General features: G+C 38.7%; 2 protein-coding genes across 4 annotated transcripts in view; one reads left to right on the forward strand and one right to left on the reverse strand.

The window, feature by feature from the left end:
- Positions 1-574: 574 nt before the first annotated feature.
- On the reverse strand, positions 575-10226 carry SREK1IP1 (SREK1 interacting protein 1). The gene is made up of 5 exons (XM_074931304.1): positions 10106-10226; positions 8818-8865; positions 7068-7208; positions 4887-4965; positions 575-1416 (listed from the first exon to the last, which is right to left on the reverse strand). Exons 1-5 carry the CDS (start codon positions 10116-10118, stop codon positions 1227-1229), a joined length of 471 nt encoding a protein of 156 aa, XP_074787405.1. The 5' UTR covers positions 10119-10226; the 3' UTR covers positions 575-1226.
- Positions 10227-10414: 188 nt separating this feature from the next.
- The window catches only part of CWC27 (CWC27 spliceosome associated cyclophilin), a 121469-nt gene continuing 105552 nt past the window's right edge, over positions 10415-26331 (forward strand). The window contains exons 1-9 of one of the 3 annotated variants that reach the window (XM_074931303.1): positions 10415-10567; positions 11426-11522; positions 12990-13102; positions 15018-15161; positions 15893-15991; positions 16164-16267; positions 17302-17371; positions 21026-21105; positions 23823-23844. In XM_074931303.1, the coding sequence (XP_074787404.1) occupies positions 10526-10567; positions 11426-11522; positions 12990-13102; positions 15018-15161; positions 15893-15991; positions 16164-16267; positions 17302-17371; positions 21026-21105; positions 23823-23844 (771 nt within the window). In that variant the 5' untranslated portion in view covers positions 10415-10525. Of the gene's footprint in view, positions 10568-11425; positions 11523-12989; positions 13103-15017; positions 15162-15892; positions 15992-16163; positions 16268-17301; positions 17372-21025; positions 21106-23810; positions 23845-26331 lie in introns of all 3 variants that reach the window. The other 2 variants (XM_074931302.1, XM_074931300.1) reach the window with 2 other exon arrangements.

The raw sequence follows: 26331 nt of genomic DNA on the forward strand, positions 1-26331 counted from the left end.
TATGCCAAGCAGCTCAGGTGGAAGCAATTCTGTTTCCAAGCAAAGAAAAATGAAAGAAACATGAAGAGCATTTTCAAGTAGCTTTAAACGTAGGCACTTCAAGGTTTAGGCAATTCTTAGGTAGGATTGTACAGATTGTAAAATCTGCTCAACTCAAAAGTATCAGTTTGTCTTGAACCTGTACCCTATCATAGCACAAGATATGATCTGGATACCCCAAAATCCAGTTATAAAATTTTGACATGTTTAACATAGCTCCTAATAGAAAAGGGTAAATTTTGCTATAGACTTCAACATGACAAATTGCTTATATTCCACAAAAGGTTTGCATATGTCTTTGTTAACTTTTCAACAGGAGTTTTGTTAGAATGAATGGAGGCTTCACAATTCTTGTCAACCGTCAGTCTTTGAATTTCCCATTTTAATTCACGTAGGCATTATCACATAATATATTAACATAGTTCTTGGAACTTTGTAAACAATCTTGCTGAACAGTCATCTAGTGTTAGGAAGTGGTGCTTTATGTCAAAGATGAAATGGCCATAATTGTAAAAAACAAAACCTAGGCAGAAAGGTCTTCAAAAAATCAATAGCTTTTGTTTATTTTGAGCTTGCTCACACTGATCCTGCCAAAAGAATGTGTAATTGTGTTTCACAGCCTATGACTAGATCAATTTTAGAAGATAATTTTGAAGGAACAATCTCTTTTAGCTTCTCATTGCCCATTCTTTCCCTTCTCTGGACTCAAACAGTATTTCATATTAGCACTTACTGATCAATGTACGTTAAGGAGAAAGTGTTATGCAAAGCATACATTTATTTAAAGGAGAACATAATACAAAATCTCACCTAAATTTCCAAATTTGATTTAACCATTCTGACACTAGTCGTATTAAAGTACGAATCTTTTTACCAAAAGACTTGCAAACTGAAGCTTATCATATCCTAGTGTAAAGGATTCCAAACATAACTAAGTTCAACTGAACTAAGAGTGAAGAATCAATTAAACTTGCATGGTTCAGTACTGATAAACTTGAAATAGAAGAGCGTATTTTTTCCCATATGGTCCATTTAATAATTTGAAGCACTGGATAGTTACAGATAGATTTCTTAAAAATATATATAGATTGTATTTTAAAACAACAGCATTGCAAAGCATAAATAAACTTGATTTGAAGGGAAGATCATCTTCTCTGTAGCAGTGAATGCAAAAATAGGCTAGCACTTCAGTCACTACTAGAACTGCCTGAACTATCAGAAGATGAACTTTTTTCCTTTCGTCTCTTCTTCTTCTCCTTTTTATGATGTTTTCCTTTCTTAGATTTATTCTTTTTTTCTTTTTCCCTTTCTTTTTTGTGTGATTTTTGCTTTTTTGACTTTGGCCCATCCTCTTCAACTGCACTTGATGAGGAAGATCTAGGGAAAAAAAAACCAAACCAGATTGATATATAATTAAAGAAGAAAAATTCCACAAGAATAAAGTGGGGGTTTTAATTTAAGTATTCCACAAGAATAAAGTGGGGGTTTTAATTTAAGTATTCCACAAGAATAAAGTGGGGGTTTTAAATTAAGTATTTCAATGTCACAAATCAAATTTGGTGTAGAATTCATACAATAGCATTCACTGGAATGCTTACAATCTCACTCCCCATGTTCAGCTGAATGACAACTTTTCTAATTAAGACTATTGTGCCAGAAAAGCAGTATATTTATAATACAGAATAACAATGGAATAGGCAAGTTGGGAATTTTTCAACCTTCAATAAGAACAAGACTAAGAGTACAGACCGACAGAAAACTGAAGGTACAACAGTTAGACGGAGCTTTCAGCTTTTGAAGTATCACAAGATCAGTAACAATGCTATAGTAATGCCTTCAAATAAATCTCAATGTATTTCTCTCATGCAAAAATCTATGAGAAATGGGTATGACAAATTTGGATGCTCTGGCAGCTGGTAATATCGGTCTCTAACCAGCAGTGACGAGTGATTACATACTTACAGGAATTAAAGGACAATAAAAGTCATGAATATTATACTCAAGACGACAGTTCTGTGCTATTGTTTACATGATTAGTTATTAAATGAATGTAAAGACTACAGCCAGCAGACTGACTCTTTTCTACTATCTTCCCACTATGTAAATAAGGAAGGGGAAAAATACTAATACAACCAGTGTTAAATCCTTTTTATTTCTGAAAAAAAATCTTATTGTGGCCTCCAATTCAGTACACATTTCCTAGTTCTCAGTGCAGTTCCTGGGATATTGTCTTGTCAACAGTCCTAATGACTAACGAGATTTTGTCACATCTAAAAAAAATCCATCAGCAGGCCAAAATTCAGATTCACAATAAATGTGGGTATTATAACATTTTCCTTTGTAACTGGAAGTCTTAGTAGCTCAGCAGGCTGTTCCCAGGTGCTCTAAGAGAAGCCAGCAGCAGAGAAGACCACCCTGGCTGAACAGGGAGCTTTGGCTGCAACTCAGGGAGAAAAGGGAAGTTTACAGCCTTTGGAAGCAGGGGTTGGTGAGTCACAATGGCTGTGAGGCTATGCAGGGTGGAAATCAGGAGGTCTGAAGCCCAGCTAGAAATTAATCTGGATTCAGCAATCAAGGAAAACAAGAAATGTTTCTACGTCAGCAGCAAAAGAAAGACCAGGGGGAACTCCATCCCCTGCTAGACACAGGAGGAAACATGGTAACAAGTGATGAGGAAAAGGCTGAGGTGCTTGATGACTTCTTTGCCTCAGTCTTTAATAACAAGACTAGTTGTACTGAGGGAATCCAGCCTCTTCAGCCAGAAGACAGAGACTGGGAGAAAGACCCCCACAATCCAGGAGGAGACAGTCAATGACCTGCTGCATCACGTACATATACACAAGTCTATGGGACCAGACGGGATACACCCAAGGGTGCTGAAGGAGCTGGCTGGGGTGCTCCCAACAGATTGGAAATGGGCCAGTGTGACACCCATATATAAGAAGGGTCAAAAGGATGGTCCAGGAAATTACAGGCCTGTCAGCTTGATTTCAGTGCCTGTGAAGCTAATGGAGCAGCTCATCGTACCATCACACAACACATGTGAGACAACCAGATGATCAGGCCCAGTCAGCAGGTTTATGAAAGGCAGATCCTGCTGGACAAACCTGATCTCCTTCTACAACAGGGCGACCTGCTTACTGGGTGAGGGAAAGGCTGTGGATGTTGTTTACCTTGACCTCAGTAAGGACTCTGACACCGTTTCCCACAGCATTCTCCTGGTGAAACTGGCTGCTCATGGCTTGGATGGGCACACACTTCACTGGTTAAAAAACTGTCTGGATGGCCGGGCCCAAAGAGTTGTGGTGAACGGAGTTAAATCCAGTTGGCGGACGGTCATGAGTGGTGTCCCTCAGGGTTTGGTGTTGGGGCCACTCCTGTTTAACATCTTCATTGATGATCTGGATGAGGGGATCGAGTGCACCCTCAGTCAGTTTGCAGATGACACCAGGTTGGGTGGGAGTGTTGATCTGCTCGAGGGTAGGGAGGCTCTGCAGAGAGACCTGGACAGGCTGGAGCCATGGGCTGAGGCCAACTGGAGGAGTTTCACTAAGGGCAAATGCCGGGGGCTGCCCTTGGGCCACAACAACCCCCAGCAGCGCTACAGGCTTGGGGAGGAGTGGCTGGAGAGCTGCCAGTCAGAGAGGGACCTGGGGGTGTTGATTGACAGCGGGCTGAACAGGAGCCAGCAGTGTGCCCAGGTGGCCAAGAAGGCCAATGGCATCCTGGCTTGTGTCAGCAATAGCGTGGCCAGCAGGGACAGGGAAGGGATCTGACCCCTGTACTCAGCACTGGGGAGGCCGCCCCTCGATTCCTGTGTTCAGTTTTGGGCCCCTCACTACAAAAAGGACATTGAATGACTCGAGCGTGCCCAGAGAAGGGCAACGAAGCTGGTGCAGGGTCTGGAGCACAGGTGGTACGAGGAGCGGCTGAGGGAACTGGGGGTGTTTAGTCTGGAGAAGAGGAGGCTGAGGGGAGACCTCATCGCCCTCTACAGCTCCCTGAAAGGAGGGTGCAGAGAGCTGGGGATGAGTCCCTTTAACTAAGTAACAAGCGACAGAACAAGAAGGAATGGCCTCAAGTTGTGCCAGACTAGATATTAGGAAGCATTTCTTTCCAGAAGGGGTTGTTAGGTGTTGGAATGGGCTGCCCAGGGAGGTGGTGGAGTCCCCATCCCTGGAGGTGTTTAAGAGTTGGGTTGACATAGCGCTGAGGGATATGGTGTAGTTGGGAACTGTCAGTGTTAGACTGATGGTTGAACTAGATGATCTCCAAGGTCTTTTCCAACCTAGATGATTCTGTGATTCTGGAATAACACTTGTTTTAGGCTTCTACAGTAACAGGAAGATTAAAACTCAACACATGCTAACTAAAACTACAGCAGTGTTCCTTTTGATAGTTACATTACTCAGCGTGTGTGTGTGTGTCTACACAAACATGTGTGCACGCACAGAATCTTAGGGTCTCTGAACTGCAGGAAGGCTTTTTCATGTGAGCCAAGCTGGGGACAAACCCTATTATCCTTCTGACCTCTTGTTCTTTTCCCCACATCTTGTGTAGTGTTGGATAGTCAGAGTGAGCATTGCTTTCTCAGACCTGCAGACCTACAGCTTGCTAGAGCTTTCTAGACTGCCACGGTCCTAACTCCATAGCAGAAAGCCTGTGGATTTACCACTACCCAAAGAACAAACAAGTTCTCACTGGAAAACAGGAAGCTTTTCAAACCAAAGATGTACTTGCAAACAGAACTGGATCAAAAGAAGCAATGTTTCTTGGGAAGCAACACACAGATCAGAAACTTTGTAAAGTTCTGTTTTGAAATTCAAATAGAGGTGTGATAGAGTTACCTTTTTCTTGGTCTCTTTAATTTTGTTTTTTCTTTGCTTTTTCTTTTTTGTTTCTTTTTTTCTTCCTCCTCATTTAAATCTATGGATTAAAAAATTACAGTTTACAAAACACTTGTCTGAATTAAAAGCGTGGCTTCAATATCCAAAGTTATTACAGTAACTGCAATGTAAAATTACTATAAAATTCTTGTTAAAAGTTTTCCTTCCTCCAAATCCTTGTCTAGTACAGTAATTTTAGAAATATTTTGTAGCATAGCATAACTTATTATACAACTTACATTCTAATGACTTTGATCTAAGCACTAAGAATGAAGGAAGGCCCACAAAACACAGCAGAAACTTGTGACTTTTCCTGTATGTTTACATCCATTCTTCTGTATTTTTAAAGACTTGCCCAAGTCTGAAAATAGATCATTTAGCTAAAACGTACAAAAAAAAAAAAAAAGAATATTCCCTTAGGGCTTACCTGAATTATTTTCACACATCCTCACTTCACACTTCACAAATAGCTATGCCATAAATAAGATAAATTTCAGTTAACTGTAAATATACCACCTACAAAGAACGGCAGCAGTCACCTCTCATCTGGTCCTGTTTGTTTCCTGCCCTAACACTGTATAGTATTGTATAGTATCTTCACATTTCACTTACAAGCAATAGTTTTATGACACTGAATGAAATTTCTGACCTTAAGTCTTTTCTATGCCAGTTCAAAAAGTATTTTTTAATTCTCCAAAATGCAAATCCATTACATAAATACACATTAAAATGTCTGCTAACAGGAAAACACTGGCTTTACAGATTATCATTAAAACAGATAGCTGATTTTGAGCACTTCATCTTATTTCTATCAAATACCATACCACAGAGTCTGCATGCTAGTGCAGTTATTCATTTGCTACCCCAAATAGAAATTACTGGTCTGAATCTTCTGGAGCAACATATGAAAGAATTCAATGAGTTACAAAAAGCAGATTACTTTTGGAGCAATTAAAAACCATGAATAAGAATGTGTGAACAAGTACTCAATATTTTTTTAAGAAAGCAGTGCAAAAATCTAAGTGCAAACTGTGCAAAAATCTCGAGAAGATGAGGACACTTGAAAATGGCAAAATCCTGCTTAGATTATTGACAGATAAAGATACTTAACTCCTTACAGTACACACAGCCACCACATTTGAGAAAGAACACATAATGAACAGGGATATTACAAGATCAAGGAAACAGCTGTTTTTCCTGCAGATATCCATCTTTAATCAGTTTAGGGCCAAAAACATCCCTTACATGCAAAAGTATATTATAAGTGGGAACAGGTTTTTCCAGAGACTTGTTCCAAGAATGTATTGTTGCAGTACCAATTCAGCACTCCTGACAAGCAGACTACCCATTTCTTTTGAAGTGTTTCAGCAAATTACAGGGTGCTATCTATCCCTTCTCCTTCCTAAATAGCATCCTTAGTAGGAACTGAATGTTAAGTCTGGAATGTGAGAGCAACAGAACAAAATAGGACATTTCAAGGGGCAGAGGGGAAGAACATTAATTCATTTAAAGCATGCTATGGTGGAACAACCTCCCCTTCTTAATTAGGAGAACAGCCTCTTTGAAGTCCAAATTCAAATGAACTCACGTTATCTGCTAAATAACTCATCTCTTCTCCCTCTGACAAACAGTTGATGCTCAGATCATCCAAACAGAGAGCAGTACTTCTCCAAATATGAATGTTTAAATTCAATTCACTAGCAGTTTCAGTCAAAACACAACTTAGAAACTGGAGAGAAATTCAGCTGTCATATCTGTCATCAGTTTTAAGAGTTACTATCAACTTTAAAATGTTTAAACTACATGCCATAATCAAAAGATTAACTCAGAACATCCATGTCATTTTCTCCTAAGCAGCTTCTTAGTAACAGTCTTAATGATCTTTTGTATTTAGAAGCCTTTTTTGAGATGTTCCAAGTGGGTACATTATTCATTTCCTAAAACAGGAATTAGTAATAATAAAAAAAGATGTGGGTATATCAAATCTCTGAAGTCTGAACACGTGAACTAAAACGTCTACTTTTAAAGCACAGGCTTGAAGAACTAGTAGTAGTTATTGCAAAGGATAAAATGAGAATTCCAGTACTTCAAAAGACCATGATCCAATTTACTCTTTAAGAGAAAAAAACCGCAACACCTTACTCTTTTTTTCACGCATGGCTTGCAATCTCTGTAGTTCCTCTTCCTCACTGTCTTCACTGCTAGTGCTGCTGACATCTAAAACAATATCTCTTTGAGGATCTACTCGGAGGAAGTTTCGACATTCAAATGTCAGGTGACCAGCTGAACAAAACAAACATTCAGAATTAAAAATTACAATTTATCAAAAAATATCAGAATCTAAAGAACATCTATTTCAGTTCTGAGAAGTGAAAAAAAGGCTAGGCTGCAATCTGTGAATAAGGAGGGAGAAGGCTTACTTTGAAAAAGCCTCAACAAGGTTGTGCACTATTATTCCCTTTAATAGTGCTTTATGATCCCTCTTATTTCTCTTAAAAGATTTTGTCGAACCTTTACTTTCTATTTTTTTAATGATCTCTCACCCTTCCTGAAGAAACTACCTAAAAGCATGAAATATTTTAAAATATTTAAAAATCAACAGCTAGTGTGCTATATTGCTCTTTGTCTCCCTCTAGTGAAGCAGAATCCTTATTTCTTTGTGAGACATAATCTTTAACCATCCAAGCTACTACTTTACTAGTATTTTAACTTTCTAAGTTATTGCAATATTCATGACCAGAGTTAGAAACCTTGTGCTGAATACATCTATTGGAATAATAGAGAAAAATAAAACAAATTGAATATATGTTTTAGGAGAAACTGTGCTAAAGATGCAGGAATTCAAGTAGCAATTGAAATAAACTCATCTTCTTCATTCATACAAAATACCTACATCTTGAATACAGAGCTTTTAGGAACAGAAATCAGGTTTGATATGATTTGACAAGTTTCCTTCTTTTCCAGAAAGCTTCTGATACTTGCTGTATATAGAAATGAAGCACTAAATATATACTGATATCTGTGTTCCTTTGGAAGAACAGATACACAGAACAATTCATTGACAAAATTTGTTGGAGACAAAGTCTACAGTGAAAGAATGAAACAAGGTTTTTTGCCCCTTCACCCCACATAATGCTCATTAAAAAAATGGATTAAATCACTGTTAAAAATTCAACACAATTCACTGCAAAACAATGTCCACTCCTTCATTATTCTAAAAATAAGTTAGTAATTAACAAATTACAATCTTTGCTAAGACCTGTCTGCATTCATCTGGAGAGTAGACACAGACATAATCCAGAGCACAAAGCAAAGCATAAGCATTAAGTGCTAATTACAGAATTTGTAAGTTACAAAATTAACAGTTTCTTGAAATATAGAATGCACAAAGAAGTATGTTTTCTTAACGCAGAAGAGTATACACATTTTAACTTTTTTTTCTTTTAAACCAGACTGGACTTAACTTGAGCTGAAAGACCTGCCTAAATTTGCAGTGAGAGCCAGAAGCAGGAAAAATGCTAATCTCAGTAGATATCAAGGATCACACTTTCAATTCCAAGTTTCTCCAGTAATTACACTGCACATGCAGTATATATGAATACAAGAGCATACTTTTTTTTCTTCCTGAAAAACTCAAGTGTTTTCAAAAGTAGCAATAGGTGTAAGGAGTAAGAGAATGAATAGGAAATAATAAATAAAATTATAATAATTTAAACTGAGAAATGTCTGGCCAAGAAGGCAGAACAGGGTTGGGGTTTTTTGTTGGGGATTTTTGTTGTTATTTGTTGTTGGTTTGTGGGTTTTTTTACACCCCACACACCCCCCACGGCAGTTCCGATGTCATAAGTTGAATCACAAGTTGAAAATTTCACATTGCTTACTACAGACTTACGGTAGCCACACTTCTTGCATCCAGCTCTGATGTTATCCTTGTTTCCACCTGAAAGGGAAAATTTCATCAACCAGGTGTTGGTAAACAGAACTCTCAAGATTCTTTTAAATCTGGCTTGATAATAATACACAGGACTGATCACTCCTCAGAGTATTAAGTACACTAAGATCTCTTAAAAAATCTTAAAGTGAAACAGTGCACTTCTAAGTTCACTTTTCTGTGCAGTAATCTATCAGAACAAATTTGGCTTGTATAAACTGCTACAGAACATTTAGTTTCACATATTGTCAAATCATCATTTGATTTATTATGACCTTTCCACTGTAATTCTAATAATTATTAATTTCTCTGAAAGCTTATGCATTTGTTTACTTAACAGTATGAACATGGTAATACCTATCTGACATTCCAGTGATCCATAACTGTGCACTACAAGCGTATTTATAAGAACTTCTAGAATGGGAGCAAGCTTATTAAGGTCTTCTCTTTTCTTAAGAGAAGCAGCTTACCAAAGTGTATTTATAAGAACTTCTAGAATGGGAGCAAGCTTATTAAGGTCTTCTCTTTTCTTAAGAGAAGCAGCTTACCAAAGCTCAGGCTTGTTCAGCTCCTCATGTCTCAGGATCAAGAAAGTTATGAAGCAACGGCTGTACGTTTAGCTAAAATAGATCTAAATACTTTGCAAATAGCACAAGCATTTCTGCCTGTCCTGTCTCACCATCATTCTCAGCGGGTGTATTTAAACAAAAATCTAGTGTGATACAGACGTTAATCCAGAACAAAAGATGAGGAGGGAAACCAAGCCTGACAACAACCATTCTGTGGATCTAACTTTTAGCTGTGGAGCTAACTTTTTTGTTAGCTATACTAACAGACGATAGCAACACAGCGCTTGGTCACCGCACATCCAAAACGTTGAGGTCAGGCCCCGCAGGCCTAGAAGGAAGCAATTGCATGGCCTCGCATCAACGGCTGGCCTCACACCCCAGCCCCACCTCCCGCCCCGCTCCCACCGCCTTCTCCCTCCCTCCCTGTGTCCCTCACGCCAGCTGGTTTAGAAAACCACCTGTGCGGACCAGAGCAATGTTCCTGCCCAGGCAGCCCCTGCTGCTTTAGGGAGACGCGTCTCCCCGCCGCACACTTCCCACTGTAATGCGCGGTCGCGCGCCCCCCCCCCACGTAATTTTCCATCAACCCGCCCCTCCTTCCCCCTTCCCAACATGCCGGCCCTGGGGCCAGCCGGCTACTGCCCCTTCTCTCCCCGCAGACCCGGCTGGCAGCCTCTTACCCGGCAGAGCCATAGCTCCTTGCACCGCTCTCCTCGCCGGCCGGGCCCGGGCCTGCGACGGCGCCTCTCCCCGCCGGAAGGCTTTGTGCGGCGCGCTCTCGGGCCGTCCCACTTACAGAGAGGACGGGGGACCTCAGTACCAGGCGGGAGCCACGGGAAGGAACTGCAGGTATCTGGAAAGGCCTCCAGACTCTTCTGAAATTATTTCTGTCCTTCGTGGCTCCCACAGATACTCCCGACCGGACACTCATTCCTTTGCTCTCCCTCCTGGCTTGGGCAACCTCCCTACCTCCCTCGGCTTTATAGAGGCGCCCAAGATGGCGGGAGGCTTGGCTTGGTAGGAAGCGCGAGTGGAAGTGCAGCCGAGCGGGCAGCACGGGTAGTCGGTGGGTCACCTGCCGGGACGCTTCCTTCCCGACCATGAGTAACATCTACATCCAGGAGCCCCCTACCAACGGCAAGGTGAGGTTTGCCGAGGGCAGGGGCTGCGGTGGGCGAGGGGCAGGGCAGGCCGTTGGGTGGAGGGGAGCTCTGCTACAGCGTAGGTGAGGGGGCTGCTGCTGCGGGGGGTGCGGGTGAGGAAACTGCTCCGTGGGGTCTTTGCGGGTGAGGGAACTCTGTGCTCCGTGGGGGCCTTGCAGGGGAAGGGGGCTGCGCGCTCTGCGTGGGGAGCGCGGCTGGCGGGGCTGCGCTCCGTGCGTGCGGGGGGAGTCTAGGGGTGCGCGTTCGGCGGGAGGGGGGTGCACTGGGGGCGCTTTTGAGTGGGGCGGTATGAAGAAATTGCATGGGAGTGGGGGGACAGGTGAGGGGGATGTGCGGTATATGTGGTGGTGGCGGCTTGGTTAAAGTTAGTTTGAGGCGATATAGCCCCTTAAAGACGTTACCTGGGTCGAAGCATGACGGGTGCTGGGTGGATACCTAACAGAAGAGCAGCCCTTGAAGCGTTTCGTTTCTTCTATTCTTGACTATGTCTTAGGTGCTTAATTTTATTATGGTCTCTCACTGAATTTAATGGTATTACTTGTGAGTGAGGTATATGCATGTGAAGTTTTATGGCATAATTATATTTTTTTCCCCACGTAGTTTCATTTTTTTTATCATGTACCAGGTCATTGGCCTTGAAGTCTTATTATTCATACCAGTTCAGAACTGTATCTTAAGTTTGGGCAATACTGTTTAGAACTAACAGTAGCTACCTGGTGTATTTGAATGTCTACTATTGTTTCTAATATAATGAATTCAAAAGGTTTTTTAACTCAGATATTCTTTGATCAGTGACCAAGTTACAATAAAACAACTGGTGTGTTTATAATTTTATAGGTTTTGTTGAGAACAACAGCAGGGGATATAGATATAGAATTATGGTCAAAAGAAGCACCAAAAGCATGTCGAAACTTCATCCAGCTTTGTATGGAAGGTAATGACTAAATGGGAGAGGAGTTGTTGAAATTATTTCATATGCAGTCTTTATGCCAGCTCTGTGAAACAGAGGACATAACTACGACCTCGTGGCTTAGGGGGCGCGGGCGGGGCCACGAGCATCGGCGGCCGCGCCCCGCGCCCACCACGGGCCGCCCCGGGGAGCGCCGGCCGCCAGGGGCGCTGCGGACGGGCCGTGGCGCGGCGGCTCCCGCGGGAGGGCGGCGCTTGGGGGCAGGGAGATGCCACTGGCCGGGGCGGGCCGAGATTCATGGGACCCGGCTGCGGGACACAAATAGGGGCTGAGCAGAGTGGGTTGAGAGTTCAGTGGAGTAGCAGTGGATGGAAAACTGACTGTGAGCCAGCAATGTGTGTTTGCAGCCCAGAAAGCCAACTGTATTCCGAGCTGCATCAAGGGAAGTGTGGCCAGCAGGTCGAGGGAGGGGATTCTAGCCCTCTACTCTGCTCTGGTGAGACCCACCCGGAGCACTGCATCCAGATCTGGATTCCTCAGCACAGAAAAGATACGGACCTGTTTGAGCAGGTCTGGAGGAGGCCACAAAGATGACAGAGGGCCAGAGCACCTCCCTTATAAGGACAGGCTGAGAGACTGGGGGTTGTTTAGCCGAGGGGAAAGAAGGCTCTGGGGAGATCATACAGCGGCCTTCCAGTACTTAAAAGGGGCTCCAGGAAAGCTGGAGAGGTGCTTGTTACAAGGGTGTGTAGTGATAGGAGTGGAGTAATGGCTTTAAACTGCAAAAGGTTAGATATAAGGAAGAAATTCTTTCCCGTGAGGGTGGTGAGACACTGGCACAGGCTGCCCAGAGAAGCTGTGGCTGCCCCCTCCCTGGCAGTGTCCAAGGCCAGGCTGGACGGGGCTTTGAGCAACCTGGTCTAATGAAAAGTGTCCCTGCCCATGGCAGGGGGTTGGAACTAGATGATCTTTAATTTACCACATGTTTCATTCTGTGAAAATGATCAGTTTGGGTACAGTGTAGGTAGTAAAAGGGGTGACACCTGTGTCCATGCTGGTGACTGAAAACGCTAATCACTTGGGGTATGGGTATGGCTAATGATGCATGTGATATGTTGATGGAACAGAGCATAGTAGTTTTAGCTCACCTTTTAAAATGATGTATATTAGTAGTATCATTCCAGTGATAAAAGCTGAAAAGAAAATAATTCATTAATGTCATTGTCAGTGATGCGCAGTCTTGCTGTAGAAACATGACACCGCAGTTTTTTTATTCACCTCATCAGCAATACTTTGTAGCTGTAATACAGTCGCTCTGAGCAAAACAGTGGAAGAAGAGGGAAACCAGTGGAAATAACAGAAATAGCAGAATCCAGTTATAGTAACTGCTTTCTGGAACTTAAGTCTCTGGACATCTCTGCATAATTTAGATGAAAGTTTGATTTTGAGACCATTTACATGTATTTAATACTATCTTTTTTTTTTTTTTAGAGTATTACAATAACACAATATTTCACAGAGTAGTACCCGGCTTTATAGTGCAGGGAGGTGATCCCACTGGTACTGGATCAGGTGGAGATTCAATCTATGGAGCTCCCTTCAAGGTATTTATATATGTTATGCATTAATTTTTGGTTATTCTGTCAGTTGTTCTTCCTCCTGTGTTAGGTTGTAAGAAAACCTTATATTAAAAATGCAACATTATACATGTACAGTAATTGCTTTCACATGCTTGTTACAGAAACTCTCAAATAAGCAACCAAAAATTAAAAACTTATTATCAACACAATTAAGTATCCCTCCACAACCATTCAACAGCAGGTTCAGATGCCCGTGAGAGAGAACAAAACACCACTCCCTAAGGTTTAACAACCCATAACAACCTAGGGTTTAACAACAACCCAGAACGCTCTGTCATTCACCTAACAAGTGAGGAATCTCAACCTTGAGGAACTTCTCAGGGCAGCATCCCAACCCAAGTCACCTCAAAGAGTTTCCTCGGGTGGTATCCCAACCCAAAGAGAGGGTCCTCAACCACAGTGTGCTGCTTCAGGGAGTAACAGTGGCTCAGAAATGGCTCTCCCAGGTGACTCTATTTATACCCAGCTGAATCTGATATAGTCAGTAGCGGCTCCCATTGGCCAAAGGCCCCAACTACTGTCAAGCCCTGTGAACAAGGGCACACAACAAGGAAATCAATAGCTGCTACACTTCAGCAGCCAAGAAACCCTATTTTCATTGGGTGGGTATACCTGCCACAATTCTGCTTCAGTATTTTTGAATATGCTTTTTTGAATTGAGAGTTCTTAAATCTAGCTGTTCTGATATTATAATAAATGTATAGTCTTACTAGAATGAACTTCACAAGGAAGAATAGGGGAGGGGAAGAGTGAAGAGTATGTGTTGATATGTGGCAAATACAGATGCAGAAATGTACATTGCGCACATTGTATCTCATTTAGCAAAGGTTTCTGAACATTATATATGTCTTAATTGGTATTATTGATACTGGCATGGTTCACCTATTTACAAGGACGCTCAGATCTTGAGTGAAGCTACACACATACAGCAGCTGTGTTCTGTCTGGTGTTTTATTTCAGATGGGGCAGGCACTTTTGTGACTGATGCTGTGTAGCATGTCTCTGGGCTTTCCATCTCCCTGCTTCTAGAGTAGACTTGTATCATGAATGGAAAGTTTCTGGAAGAGATTGGTACTTGAGCAGAGAACAAAACAATTACTACCATATTGTAGTAGCATCGCTGCTTAAAATTAACGATATCTCAATATTGCAGTATTTAGAATTGTGATACTGCCATGGTATTAATATTACTCACAGCTTTCACCTGACTTTTAGAGTACTCTGTCCTATTTTATTTTCATATAGTCCAGAAAATGTTTTCCCTATGGATTTTGGCAGTACTGTACCATTAAAACCTGTTATTGAGCTTCGAGTTACTTTAAATGAATTAGAATTTTTTCTCCTAAGTACAGTGGTTAACAAGAATGATAGGTTTACAAGAAACACATGAAATGCAGTTACTTTTAGAAATGCTTTGAATTTTCTTAATATTGGGGGGTAATAAATTCCAACAAAAATAATGAATAACATCTATTAGGCAATGATTGGAAAAAGAAAGTTAACAAGACAGAACTTAGAGTTTTATTAAATCACATGTCCTTCTATTATTAGTATACTATTTTTTAATTTCTTTATGTAGGTGTTTGTTGGTTATATGTTTATGGTTTCTTCTGAAAGGAGGTTGTTCACTTATTTACATTATTATAGGTATTAAGAAGAAAAAACTTAGATTGACTAAAATAATACTTGCTGCTGAAAACAGAAGCTTTTAAATACATCGTTTCAATGTATTGTTGCATTGTTTCCGTTTTAGTACTGTCTCAATTTAAAATAAAATTAACAGCATGTTTTCTGAATGTGCATGTTGGTGTAAATAAGCCATGTCTAAAGTAGAAAAATAGTTACATACTTAAATCATGTTCTTTTCTGTCTTTGCCAGGACGAGTTCCACTCACGATTGCGATTTAATCGAAGAGGACTTGTTGCTATGGCAAATGCTGGACCCCATGATAATGGGAGTCAGTTTTTCTTTACGTTGGGTCGTGCAGATGAACTTAATAACAAGCATACAATCTTTGGAAAGGTCTGCTACATGGACTAGTGTCCCAGTTTGAGTTTGACAGAAGCTATTTTAAGTTTCTCTGTATTCAGAGACTGTTTTAGTGTTGTTTGCTGCTATGAGCATTTGAAATTTATTTAACTGCTTTCTAAGCTGTCTCTGTTCTCTTATTTCACATTTCTGGCAGAAATGTTTCAGTGGGTTGTTCCCATAAATATCTACTTTGCTGTTGTTATTTTTCTGAATTATATTTTTGGTTTATGTTTCGTTTGAATAATCTTACTAATATTATAGCTCTGTCTTACAATCAGTTCATCTAATACTGATGACTTTTTAGAAAATTCCGTTCGCAAATGCTAGTTACCCAAGAAGAATCAGGAAAATGAAAAACAAGATGAATTTACCACTCTAATGATTTACTTGAAAGAAAATAAACCAGCTATTTTTTATTTCTCAGTGTCTTTTATTTTCCTGTTTCACAGCTCACAGTAAGAGTTTGACATCTTCCCCTGCATACACTCTCAAAATGTAGGTTTAGTTACCTGTATTCATTCAACTTGTGCTGTTAAATAAAAAAAAACCCCAAACCTTTGTAAGTTATACTTGCTGTCTTTTAGAAACCTTACGTGCTTACACTATTTCCTATATCATTTGTATTTTCAAAACTCTTTACATAATAATTGCCTTGCATTTTGCGGAATAATTAACAAAAATTATAGATAAGGACTTTCAAACCTTTTTTATAAATTTGGCAGGTTACAGGGGATACAATATATAACATGTTGCGTCTGGCTGAAGTAGAAGTTGACAAGGAAGAGAGACCTCTCAGTCCACACAAAATAAATAGCAGTGAGGTGAGTGAATGATTTGAAATTTGAAATTTTAAAATTATTTTGTTCATACTATTCAGAAAACTGTGTTCTAGTATGAAAACTTGTGTGTGTCTTTATGTGTTGTTTTAAAATATCGAATCATTTAATTAAACTACTTATTAAAGGTGTTTCTAAAATACTACTTTTTTAACAGGTTTTGTTTAATCCTTTTGATGACATTGTTCCAAGACTGAATAGAAAGCTGAAGAAGGACAAACCAGAAGAAGAAATGAAAAAGTCCAAAGTAAAAGGCACAAAGTAAATATATGCAACATAAATGGTTAATTTTCTTTTACCTTTAATGTGCAGCTTGGTAATTTTCTGGATTTGAAACACAAGGCTTTCTGAAAATGCACAGAGGAATGTTCTCTAATCTTGGCAAAACCTACTTGTCTGTTTCTGAAGAGATCATACAAATCTAGTTGCTCTGACTGGAGTGGTTACTGTACATCATTTGATCTGTGGCTGTCTGCATGCTGATAGTTTGTGGCAAAAGAGAGGTAAAAGGTAGTTTAACCATTTCCCATGGGCAAGAACATGCAAGCATTCTTTTGTGACCAAGATAACACAAAAGTTAACATGGACTAGTAACTGGTTCATAGGTCAGTTTGAGGTTTTTGAACTTATTTTATCAGCTGCCACTTCTCTCCCACTAAAATACTCAGCAAGAGGCAGGCATTTTGACATGGGAAATTTCAGTTTCTGTGAGTGAAATTTCATAGTCATAAGTAGTAGGAAATCTAAAATGTGTGTATGCTGTTAGTTCTGTTGGACAGAAATAAAACGTGACTGGCTGGTTCCAACATAGTATAAACAATTAATTTGGAAAAAAAAAAAAGCATTATGTCTTTTAATTACATTCTATTAATGTGTGTGCGTTTGATGCCTTTCTGAGCCATCATATCTTGGAAATTTTGTTTGGTAGTTCAGTGTTGCTCTGTTGAAAAAAAACATTTGCAAAAATGTAAATGCTCTGTTTTCAGAGCTGTCAGCATTTAACAGTCTGTGAAAGTTAGTCAAGGCAGAATTTCTTAAATTCCATCTTACCATTTTCTAAGTGATGCTTAGCTATCTTGATTGTTTTGTCTCAGGAATAGAATAGAACATGCTTCTCTAAATATTCATGGTTTATTGCAAAGCAACATATTTTTGTTGTTTAAATTTGGTACATTTAGCAGGACAAAAGGATTTTTTTTGTCCTTGCACACAGTGTGAAAGTAATATGTTTAAAGTTTATGGAATGTTAATAAGTATTTAAAGTTTTACTAGAAAATGTGTTTTCTCTCTTAAAGAAATTTTAACCTGCTTTCCTTTGGGGAAGAAGCTGAAGAAGAAGAGGAGGAAGTCAGTAGAGTTAGTCAGGTGCTGTACCAAATCATCCCCATTTTTCTCTTTAGCTTAAAATTACCTTTTATGTGTGTTTATGAAAAGCTTTAAAGTCCTTAATCTTATGTTTCAGTTTTGAACAATAATACTAGAAATTACTTCAGTTTTTATGATTCTGCTATTTTAACATGTTGAAAAATAAGAGGTTTTTAACTTGTAACTTTTAATGTGCCTTCAGTTACTGCATGGTATTTTTACATTTCCATAAACATAAAGTTTCATACTTCATAGTATAAATCTATGCCTGCTGTTTAAAATTCATGGATGTGAGAGGTACTTTATTCTTCTTTACCACCTTAATTATAAGAGTGTGATTTGATGGTAAAATACTTGAGGTTTGAAATAGACCAACTTGTTTGCTGCCAGTGCATTGTTAGCTCCTTTTTATTGCAGATATGCATTCTGTGTACAAAATGAAGGGGGGTTATTGTGGGGAAAAAGGCACATTATCATAATTAAATATTGCACTACTGTGAATTGTCTTTGATCTAACATTTCCTTACCTGACTTTGACAAGTTAAAGAAATTTTTAAACTAACCATATTTACATAGCATTGTCATTCCTACTGCTGACTAAATTATTTCCCTAGAGCCCTAGACTTTCTTATTTATTTGTACTGTTCAGCTACCTACATGCTTCAGTTAGTAATCAGACTACATGCTCCTGAGTCCTGTACCATGTAAGTGAAAAAATGGTCCCTAGTACTTAGGATTTAGTTAAAATACAAAAGACAACAGTGAATAATGTTGGGCAATATTACAGTGAGATGATATCAGTCAGGATGATAGCAGAGGTTTATCAAAACAGTAGTTTATTTTTCTTTCTTGTTTCAATTTACCAGTCAGTCTGACTATACTTGTTTACCTTAACATGCAAATCTGCAGTTCTACTCTTGGTATACGTCTGGTTTTTAATACTGCATTTAAGTTGGTTGCTTTGATGTTCTTCCCTTTTATGCCAAATACTTTATTTTCAGTTTAAAATGATCTAAATAGAACACCTCTTCCCTGACAAGCCCAGTTTCAGTGTTGTCATGTTGTCTTTAACTCAGTCTTAAAATCTCATCCTCATATTTGTTCTGACTAAATTCTGGACTAGCTGTATCTGGGGAAAAAAACCAAATCAACTGTTTATGAAGAATTTCTATTAATTCTTTACAACAGAATGAAACCTTTTTTCCGAACGTCATTACTTGTTTCTGATAGTTCTAGATCAGTCTCTCTGTAGCTCTGGACACTATCTTAATATCGTGAACTTAATATTGTATGTGAACTTCAGCACCAACTTTTCATTCTCTGTTTTTGATAAGAAAAATTGAGGCCAAAGTTAATAATGATATTCTTGGACATCTCTAAATTCAGAATCCTTCTGTGAACTTCTTTTGGTTGCTAGATACAGTAAGTCTTGTATGTTTCAATGTAAGAAAGGTATACTTTTAAGGATAGTGGTTGAGAGGAAAGTCTGCCAGTAACTGAGGAATCCTCTAACAGATCTGGGAAAAGGAAACATTTTCTATTAATTTTTAGTGCAGTGAGGCTGAGGCTAAAATTACGTAAAGACTAAATGAAAGCACCATGTACTGGGATGAAATTTTTACAGTAATTAATGTTTTAATGTTTACATGTGTCAAATAAGAATTCTTGTCTTAGTCACATCATATTAACTAAGTACTGAGTTTAAGAATGTGTCCCTAAGTCTTTTCTCCATCTTCCCCATTATGAACAGTTTTCTACTCTGGATTTGTTCAGCTTGCACTACACTTAGAGTAAGTGAGGGAATATATTTTGCCTTTGCTGCAATTTATCACCCGACTCTTGTTCCAGAGACTGTACAAAGAAGGTCAAGAAGGATAACCGGAGATATGGGTCATGGTAACTTTAAAAAGAGGGAGAGATGGAGGAAAGTCTGAGAATGTAAAAAAATAGGGAATAATCAATGTGAAAGTTGAGACACAAAGATAAATGAACAAATAAATATACAAAGTATTTTTTCCTCTTGGAATTTAGGTTGTGAACATTTATGCCATGGAACATGATTAAAGTGAGAATTATAAAAAAAGAGATAAAACAAGGGAGTAGGGCCACTAGTGTCTTTTAAACATTATTGGTCAAATTGGGTGTACTATATTAGGAGAGTCTCTAAATAGTTATTATATTATAGAAAGTATGACTCTTAGAAAGAAAGTTTGTGTACCCCAGGAGGTTATAGAAGGCAGAAATCACAGGATTAAGGTAGTTGTGTCAAGGAATGGCAAAAGCAGAATGGCTGCATAAGGAAGGGCAAACAAGGAGGCAAGAGTGATTCCAGCACAGACAGCGCGCTCACCAATAGGGGCACAATCCTACAGCGTCTGGATACAGCAGGCAGAGTTGGTTGCTGCTAGCAAGGGTCCATCAGCAGTCCTCGTTATGGCAAGTAGTAACCAAGACCAAGGTCCCCATCCAGAGAGTCCAGACAGGAGCAACAAGAGATGGGACAGGAGACAGGACAAGTCTACGGTGCAGGTCCAACAGACCCAACCAGAAGACAGGGTTAGACACAGGTACACCTCTGACATAGACAGTGACTGGAATTTCAGGCCTGAGCTGAAGTGGTGCTTATGGGCAGAGGAGCTGCAGGTAAAACTCCTTAAGGCCACTAAAGCTATCAGTGCACTTGAGGACCTGACAGTGGTGTCCCCAGTGGTTGTTGATTAGTGTTTAAATTGGACCTTCAGTGTCCAGACTGCTCATTTAATTGTCTGTACTTGTTTGGAGCAGTTTACAAAGGTGTTAAGCACTTGTCTTATGTTTCATCTATCTCCCAAACACACACACACACAAATTACTTGTTAAGGAAGTAATTTTTCATGTTTTTGAATGTGTTAGTCTTCTTTTCTGTACATAATAAAAAATGAAGTTGTGTTTAAATGAGTAAGATTTTATTATCCACACAACTACTGTCTTCCTGAAAAGATGATAAGATGCGGCTGAAATGCGGACATTCAGGTCACAGTACAGGCTGCTCTGTAACAAGAGATTTTCAGTCTGATTTCAGTCTAAAATTTAAATGTACTTTTTGGATTAGCATGGGGAATGCTTTCTTACTGCAGTCTTTCTGCATGGAGATTTTATGTGGTGTTAGATTTATTTGACTGCTTGCTTCAATAGATGATTCCTGCATGATGTATTACAGGTTGTTAATTTCTTTTGTTTTTCCCTAGGGATCTAATGAATGTTCTACCAGTTGATAAGTACTACTTTGTACATGGTAGTTCTTTGAGTTGTCTTATGCCATTATTGGAAGGTCAAGTTCTTACCTCTTCATTCACTCAAGTGTATATGTATCTTTATGATGTGTAATGATTATGACAATTGTTCAGTCTCTTTTTTTTTCTCTACTTTTTTCTCCCCCTCTTTCCTTTAAAATCAAGTGCATTGCTATTGCAAAAACTTTAAACTCACGCAGTCAGTTTGCTCCTCTTTATGAAATGTTTTCTCTGTTCTGCTATTAAAAGTGTTTATGCTTACTGGTTAGGCTAAACCTAACAAGAAACCAGTTATCTTTTTCTTACCACTATCCTTTTTTACCATCTGTTTTCCCAAACCCCAAAATTTTTAATAACTTTTTTCTTTTTTTTTTTTTAACAGAGCATGAAGGGAAAGAGTAAAAGTAGTCATGATCTACTGAAGGATGATCCACATCTAAGCTCAGTTCCTGCTGTCAAAAGGTTAATACATGATTTCCAGTTTCCAGAACAGATTTACTTTCAGGATTTTAGACCTGATTAGCATCATGTATGCTCACTGTTTGTCTGTTACTCTTTAAGAAATTAAAAACGCTGTGCTTGGCCATCAGTGGATCCCCAACAAAGATTAAACACAGAGCAAGCATAATATTTACCTGAGTAGTTTCCCAGCCTCCATCTACTTTCAGCTCAGATGACTGTCAGAATTTGATGTGGTTCATCTGTTTGGTAATCCTTAATAGACCTCTCTTTAAAGTACTTATTCAGTCTCTTATAATATTGTTTACAGTCACACCCTCCTGTCTGCTGCAGGAAGAAGTATCTTCACTTTTTGTTGTGAACCTGTCTGCTACTGATGTCATTTGATAAATTCTAACTCTTAACGCTGGAAGTGACAGTGAGCACTCAGTAACTTTAACAATGCCTTCTTAGGTCATCCCTTTTCTAGCCTAAACTTTTAAAGCCTACTCAACTTTTCTTCGCACAGAAGTTGTTCTGTACCTGTAATTATTCTTGTTGCTCTTCCCAACCCTGGTTATGTTATAAAATATAACTTTTTTTGAAATCTAAACAACATATTAAAAATGAGGTGAATCATATATCTGTATGCTTGTATAAAGGCAGTCTCCATTTTCTTCTCTGTTTCTTTTTAATACTTCTTAACTTCAGATTTGCTTTTTGAACCATTGTTGAATATTGAGCTGAGGCAATTCCTTGAAAACACAACTCAAAGAATTTGCTTGTCATCTAATCATATAATAGTTTGGGTTGGAAGGAACCTTTAAAGATCATCTAGTCCAACCCCCTTGCAATGAGGAGAGACATCAACTAGATCAAGTTGCTCAGAGACAAGTCCAACCCAACCTTGAATGTTGCCAGGGATGGGGCATCTACCACCTCTCTGGAAAACCTGTTCTGATGTTTCATGACCTTCACTATAAAAAATTTCCTCCTTGTATTTGTCGTCTGAATCTACCTTCTTCTAGTTTAAAACCATTACCCCTTGTCCTGTTGCAACAGACCCTACTGATAAATTTGTCACCAATTTTCTTATAAGCCCCCTTTAAGTACTGAAAGGCTACTATAAGGTCTTCCTTCTCTTCTCAGGCTGAACAACCCCAACTCTCTCAGCCTTTCTTCATAGAAGAGGTGTTCCATCCCTCTGATCATTTTTGTGGCCTCCTCTGGACCTGCTCCAACAAGTCCACACTCAGCTTGGTGTCACCTGCAAAGTGTGCCTGATCCCACTGTCTATGTCACTGATGAAAATATTAAACAATACAGGCCCCTGAGGAACACATCATGATTAATAATGTTCAGCTGAGAGCTCTTTGTTCTGTATGTGGGACTCCTTTTCCTCATGTGCATAGCTTTACTTTTATCTTCTTCAGTTTTAATCTGTTATTTTATTGTCTCATCATTCAGGTCCTCTGCAATTCTTCTAACTGCTCTTGGCTTTACTATTCTGAGTAACAGTATTTTCAAAAAACAGTGAGTTGGCTGTTTGCCTGCTTTGTTACTGAGCTCACTGAACAGCTCAAGCCCCAACATACTAATGATCTTCCTCCGTTGAAAGAAGTGATTGTTTGCTTCTAACTTCTGTTTCCTGTCTTTTAACCATCTATTCATTCATGTTCCCATCACCCCAGGACTACTTACTTTCCTTAAAAACCTTTGGTTAGAGATTCTCTCTGAGTCCAAATATATCAGATCATCCATGTTTCTAAACCCTCTTGAGAGGTTGGTAAGGCAGTTCCCTTTATAGCCATGTCATAAATACCTAATAGGTTATTTTATCTCTTACTGTCACTTATACTTGTTTGGGCCTGACATCACAATTACAGACCTGGATGCATTCTAAATATTTTCTTTAATACTTATAAATATGGGGGTTTGGTTTTTTTTTTTATTATAATCTTCTATGAAGAAATACTTCACAGAGAGATTTCTCAATTATTTTTTGAAAGGAAATCAATGATGACATCGATTACTTATTGATGGCTTAGAGCACACATCAAAGCCTTGACTTCGGGGACTTCTTTAATATTCTTGCTTTGTTTCTTTAACATAACTTCTTTTTTAAATTGTGGGATGGAAAAATCTTCAAGGGTCTCTATTATTAGTTTGTGACAATTAACTGTGGATATTTTAGCTTTAGTATATTCAAATAGATTCCCTTTTTTAATACAATAAACTGTAGTTGTATAATGTGAAAATTTTGATGTTAAGCTTAGTTATCAGTATAGTGCATGTGGAACATGCCTATATAAAGAAGGCTTTCTGAAATATAGACTATTTGCAATGAAGTGCTAGAAATTGTTTGATATGTGAGATCAAAACCATCAATCTTAAGTGAGTTTTGTTGTTTGTTTGGGGGTTTTTTTAGCTGTATACATTAGTGTTTTGCCTGGATAGCTCAAGATATGGCTAGAATTTTTCCGTTGTATGAAAGTTAGTGGTTTTATCCTATGGTTTTAAACATTTCTAAATAGAAAGGATTATGACCATCAAATGATAGAAAATTCTACTAATTGATACTTTTAAAATGAATGTGAGGATGATATAAATGACTAGGTTGACTAAAATTTCAGGTAGCTAACCAAACAAACAAGAACTGCTTTTTTAAACAGTATTTTAAATCTCCTCTGGTACTTTAAAGTAGTTACGATTATTTTTCCTTCTTTTAGTGAAGCAGCAAGTGAAGAAAGGGATTTAAGTGAGGTAAGTAACATTTATTTTTTTTTTACAAATAAGTCTTTGTTTTTTACTGTGTGTGAATTAACATTTTTTTAGGGGAACAAATGCTTTATTAGAGGATTTTGAAAACTAGCTCAGGTTAGAAAAGGCTGGAGACCCTTTCAGAGCTCTCAGGTTTGACCATTGTGAACATTCATAGTAGGGGCAGAGCTACTACTGCATTTTATAAAAACTGCTTACCAAATATTTCAGTCAATAGATTACATATATGGGAGGTTATCTACCACAGAGTGACAAACCATTGATAAAAGCCCTGAAATTGCTTCTAAAAAAAAAAAAGTTAAAATTAAGTTTGACATGAATAATGATGTAACTCTAATGTTTGAGGGAAATCTGTGTATGAGTGAGTCCTGTTGGTAAGATTTTTTTCAAGGAAACAAAAGTTCAATGAATATTTATCACTTAAATTATGATGAAGACTGTCACCTCTGCAAGACAGGAAATCTGAATAACCAAACAGTGACATTCAACCAGGCATGAAGGTGGTTTTAATTACAAGGAAATTGTCATACATGGTGAGGTTGCTAACTGAAGTATCTTTGCCTCCTCCAGGCATAGGTCATAGCGATACCCCTTTGAGTTGCTATTGAGACAAGGATGTAATATTTGATGAGGAATGTAATCTGCCATTCCCCAGACTGAATCTGGAAAAGTACTGTTTTGCATATGTATCCACCTTGCACAGGTGCTGCAGTGTTACCTGTTTATGCACTGTGGAAGTGAAGGAAAGACACAGTCTATCCCATTCTTGTGCATAAAAAAAAGGAGAACAGTCTGCTTCCACCATGTTTCCCATTGATTTTTTCCACAAAGCATAGTATGAGTTCAGGTTTTCTTACTCTTCTTTGTTCCTGCTGTGCAGGAACATTTAAGTGTTAGGAGGGTTATGAGAATGGTATTTAATTAAATAATTCTTCAGGTGTTCAAAAAGCCATTTGTTAAGTGAGCTGAATTTCGGGAATATAGAACAGGGATGTTAGATATATTTATTTAAATTATTATTTTTCAGCTTAATTAATCTGAATGCTGTTATAATAATGTCATGAGGTAGGAAATAGGAAGGCATTTTTTTTTTTTCTGCAGGTGATCTCCTTATTTTCATTTCATCGAAAGATTTTAGCTAGAATCTAGCATTTCAGGCAGTTACCTGAACCTTGTACAGTGATACTAGTATTTCATCATCTCCTTTGTTTTTATTTCATTTAACACATCACAGCATCACTTTCACATTTACAGGGCTGCAACACATTGGTAGTTTTATAGCCATCCTATGAGAAAATAATTCTTCCAGATCTCCCCACCTCACTCATATAACAAGTGTAAGACAAACTCTTTTTTATTATTCCCTAAGGACCTGACATTGCTGTTCATGCTATTAAATATCATCCTGTTTCTCTTACTGCATCCTTGAAGTCATACATTCCATGCTTAGAGACTTGGATCCTTTGTATTAACAGTACCTCATCACTACTTGTTGAATCTCTTTCTGTGCCTGATTAAGGAAAACATTATAGGAAATGTGTTCACAGGACTGTTTGGTTGGTTTTTTTTTTTCCCTACCAGTGACATTCCTCCATTTCTGCTTTTTGCATAATTTGTTTTCCTCTACCTGTTTGTCAGTTAGTTACTAAACAGTAAGTTTCTTGTAGTACTGTGGCTTGATATCCTCCCCCTAATTCAGTAATTTTCTCAAATAGCTAAATCATACTATATACAGTAGCCATTAGTCATTCTGACACACAATCTCTCATTACATTTTTATTTTCAGAGCAAAGAGAGGAATAGGGCAACTCCACTCAGCAAACAACGGCAGCAAAAACTAGTACAGCTTCCAGGCAGACAGTTCTGTGTTTCTGTGCCACTAGGGCAACATCATCATTCAGCTGAACAGCTGCTTCCCTCCTGAGGTGTCATGTAGCCAACTCTGGGTGGAAATGTGTTAAATCTATTAGTTGGTAATAATCTAATTAGTTGATTAAATCTAATTAGTTGTACAGAAAAATGAGAGTCTAAAAGATACAAGATGAGAAGAAGAACTGGAGAAGACTGAACAGGAGAAAAGAGTACAGTTTCAGGAGGGAAGGGATTGAGGAGGAAGGTTGTATTCAATTTTTTCAGTGTTCTTCCAGAAGAAAACTGGTGAAATCCTTTGCAGATTGAGGGAATGGAAGGTTGGGGAAATATGGGATTCAGCTGAGTTGGACAAGTTGAACCATTCTGTTTCTTCCATTTTAAAATACCATCCATGGACCACCCCCTCCTGTTACTCACATTTCTATAAATTTTAATTGGCTTATTACTTAGCAATTGCAGTTTGTCTAGAATTGTCTGGTTTTATTCTAGAAATTCTCCTGTCCAACTCTGTGTGTTTCAGTGAAATGCGCTTACCTAAGCCTTAGCCAAATCTTGACCAAGTCAGGATGATTGGTTCCACAGGTTTCACAGCCTCTT

This window comes from Athene noctua, chromosome Z (assembly GCF_965140245.1).
Source record: "Athene noctua chromosome Z, bAthNoc1.hap1.1, whole genome shotgun sequence".
Lineage (NCBI taxonomy): Eukaryota > Metazoa > Chordata > Aves > Strigiformes > Strigidae > Athene > Athene noctua.

What these genes read in the sequence shown, in the direction of transcription:
- SREK1IP1 (XM_074931304.1), bottom strand. An exon ending in ATGCAAGAAGTGTGGCTACC is followed by an intron (nt 7,209 to 8,817) that starts GTAAGTCTGTAG and finishes TGTTTTGTTCAG; the next exon opens with CTGGTCACCTGACATTTGAA. An exon ending in AGCCATGCGTGAAAAAAAGA is followed by an intron (nt 4,966 to 7,067) that starts GTAAGGTGTTGC and finishes TTTAATCCATAG; the next exon opens with ATTTAAATGAGGAGGAAGAA.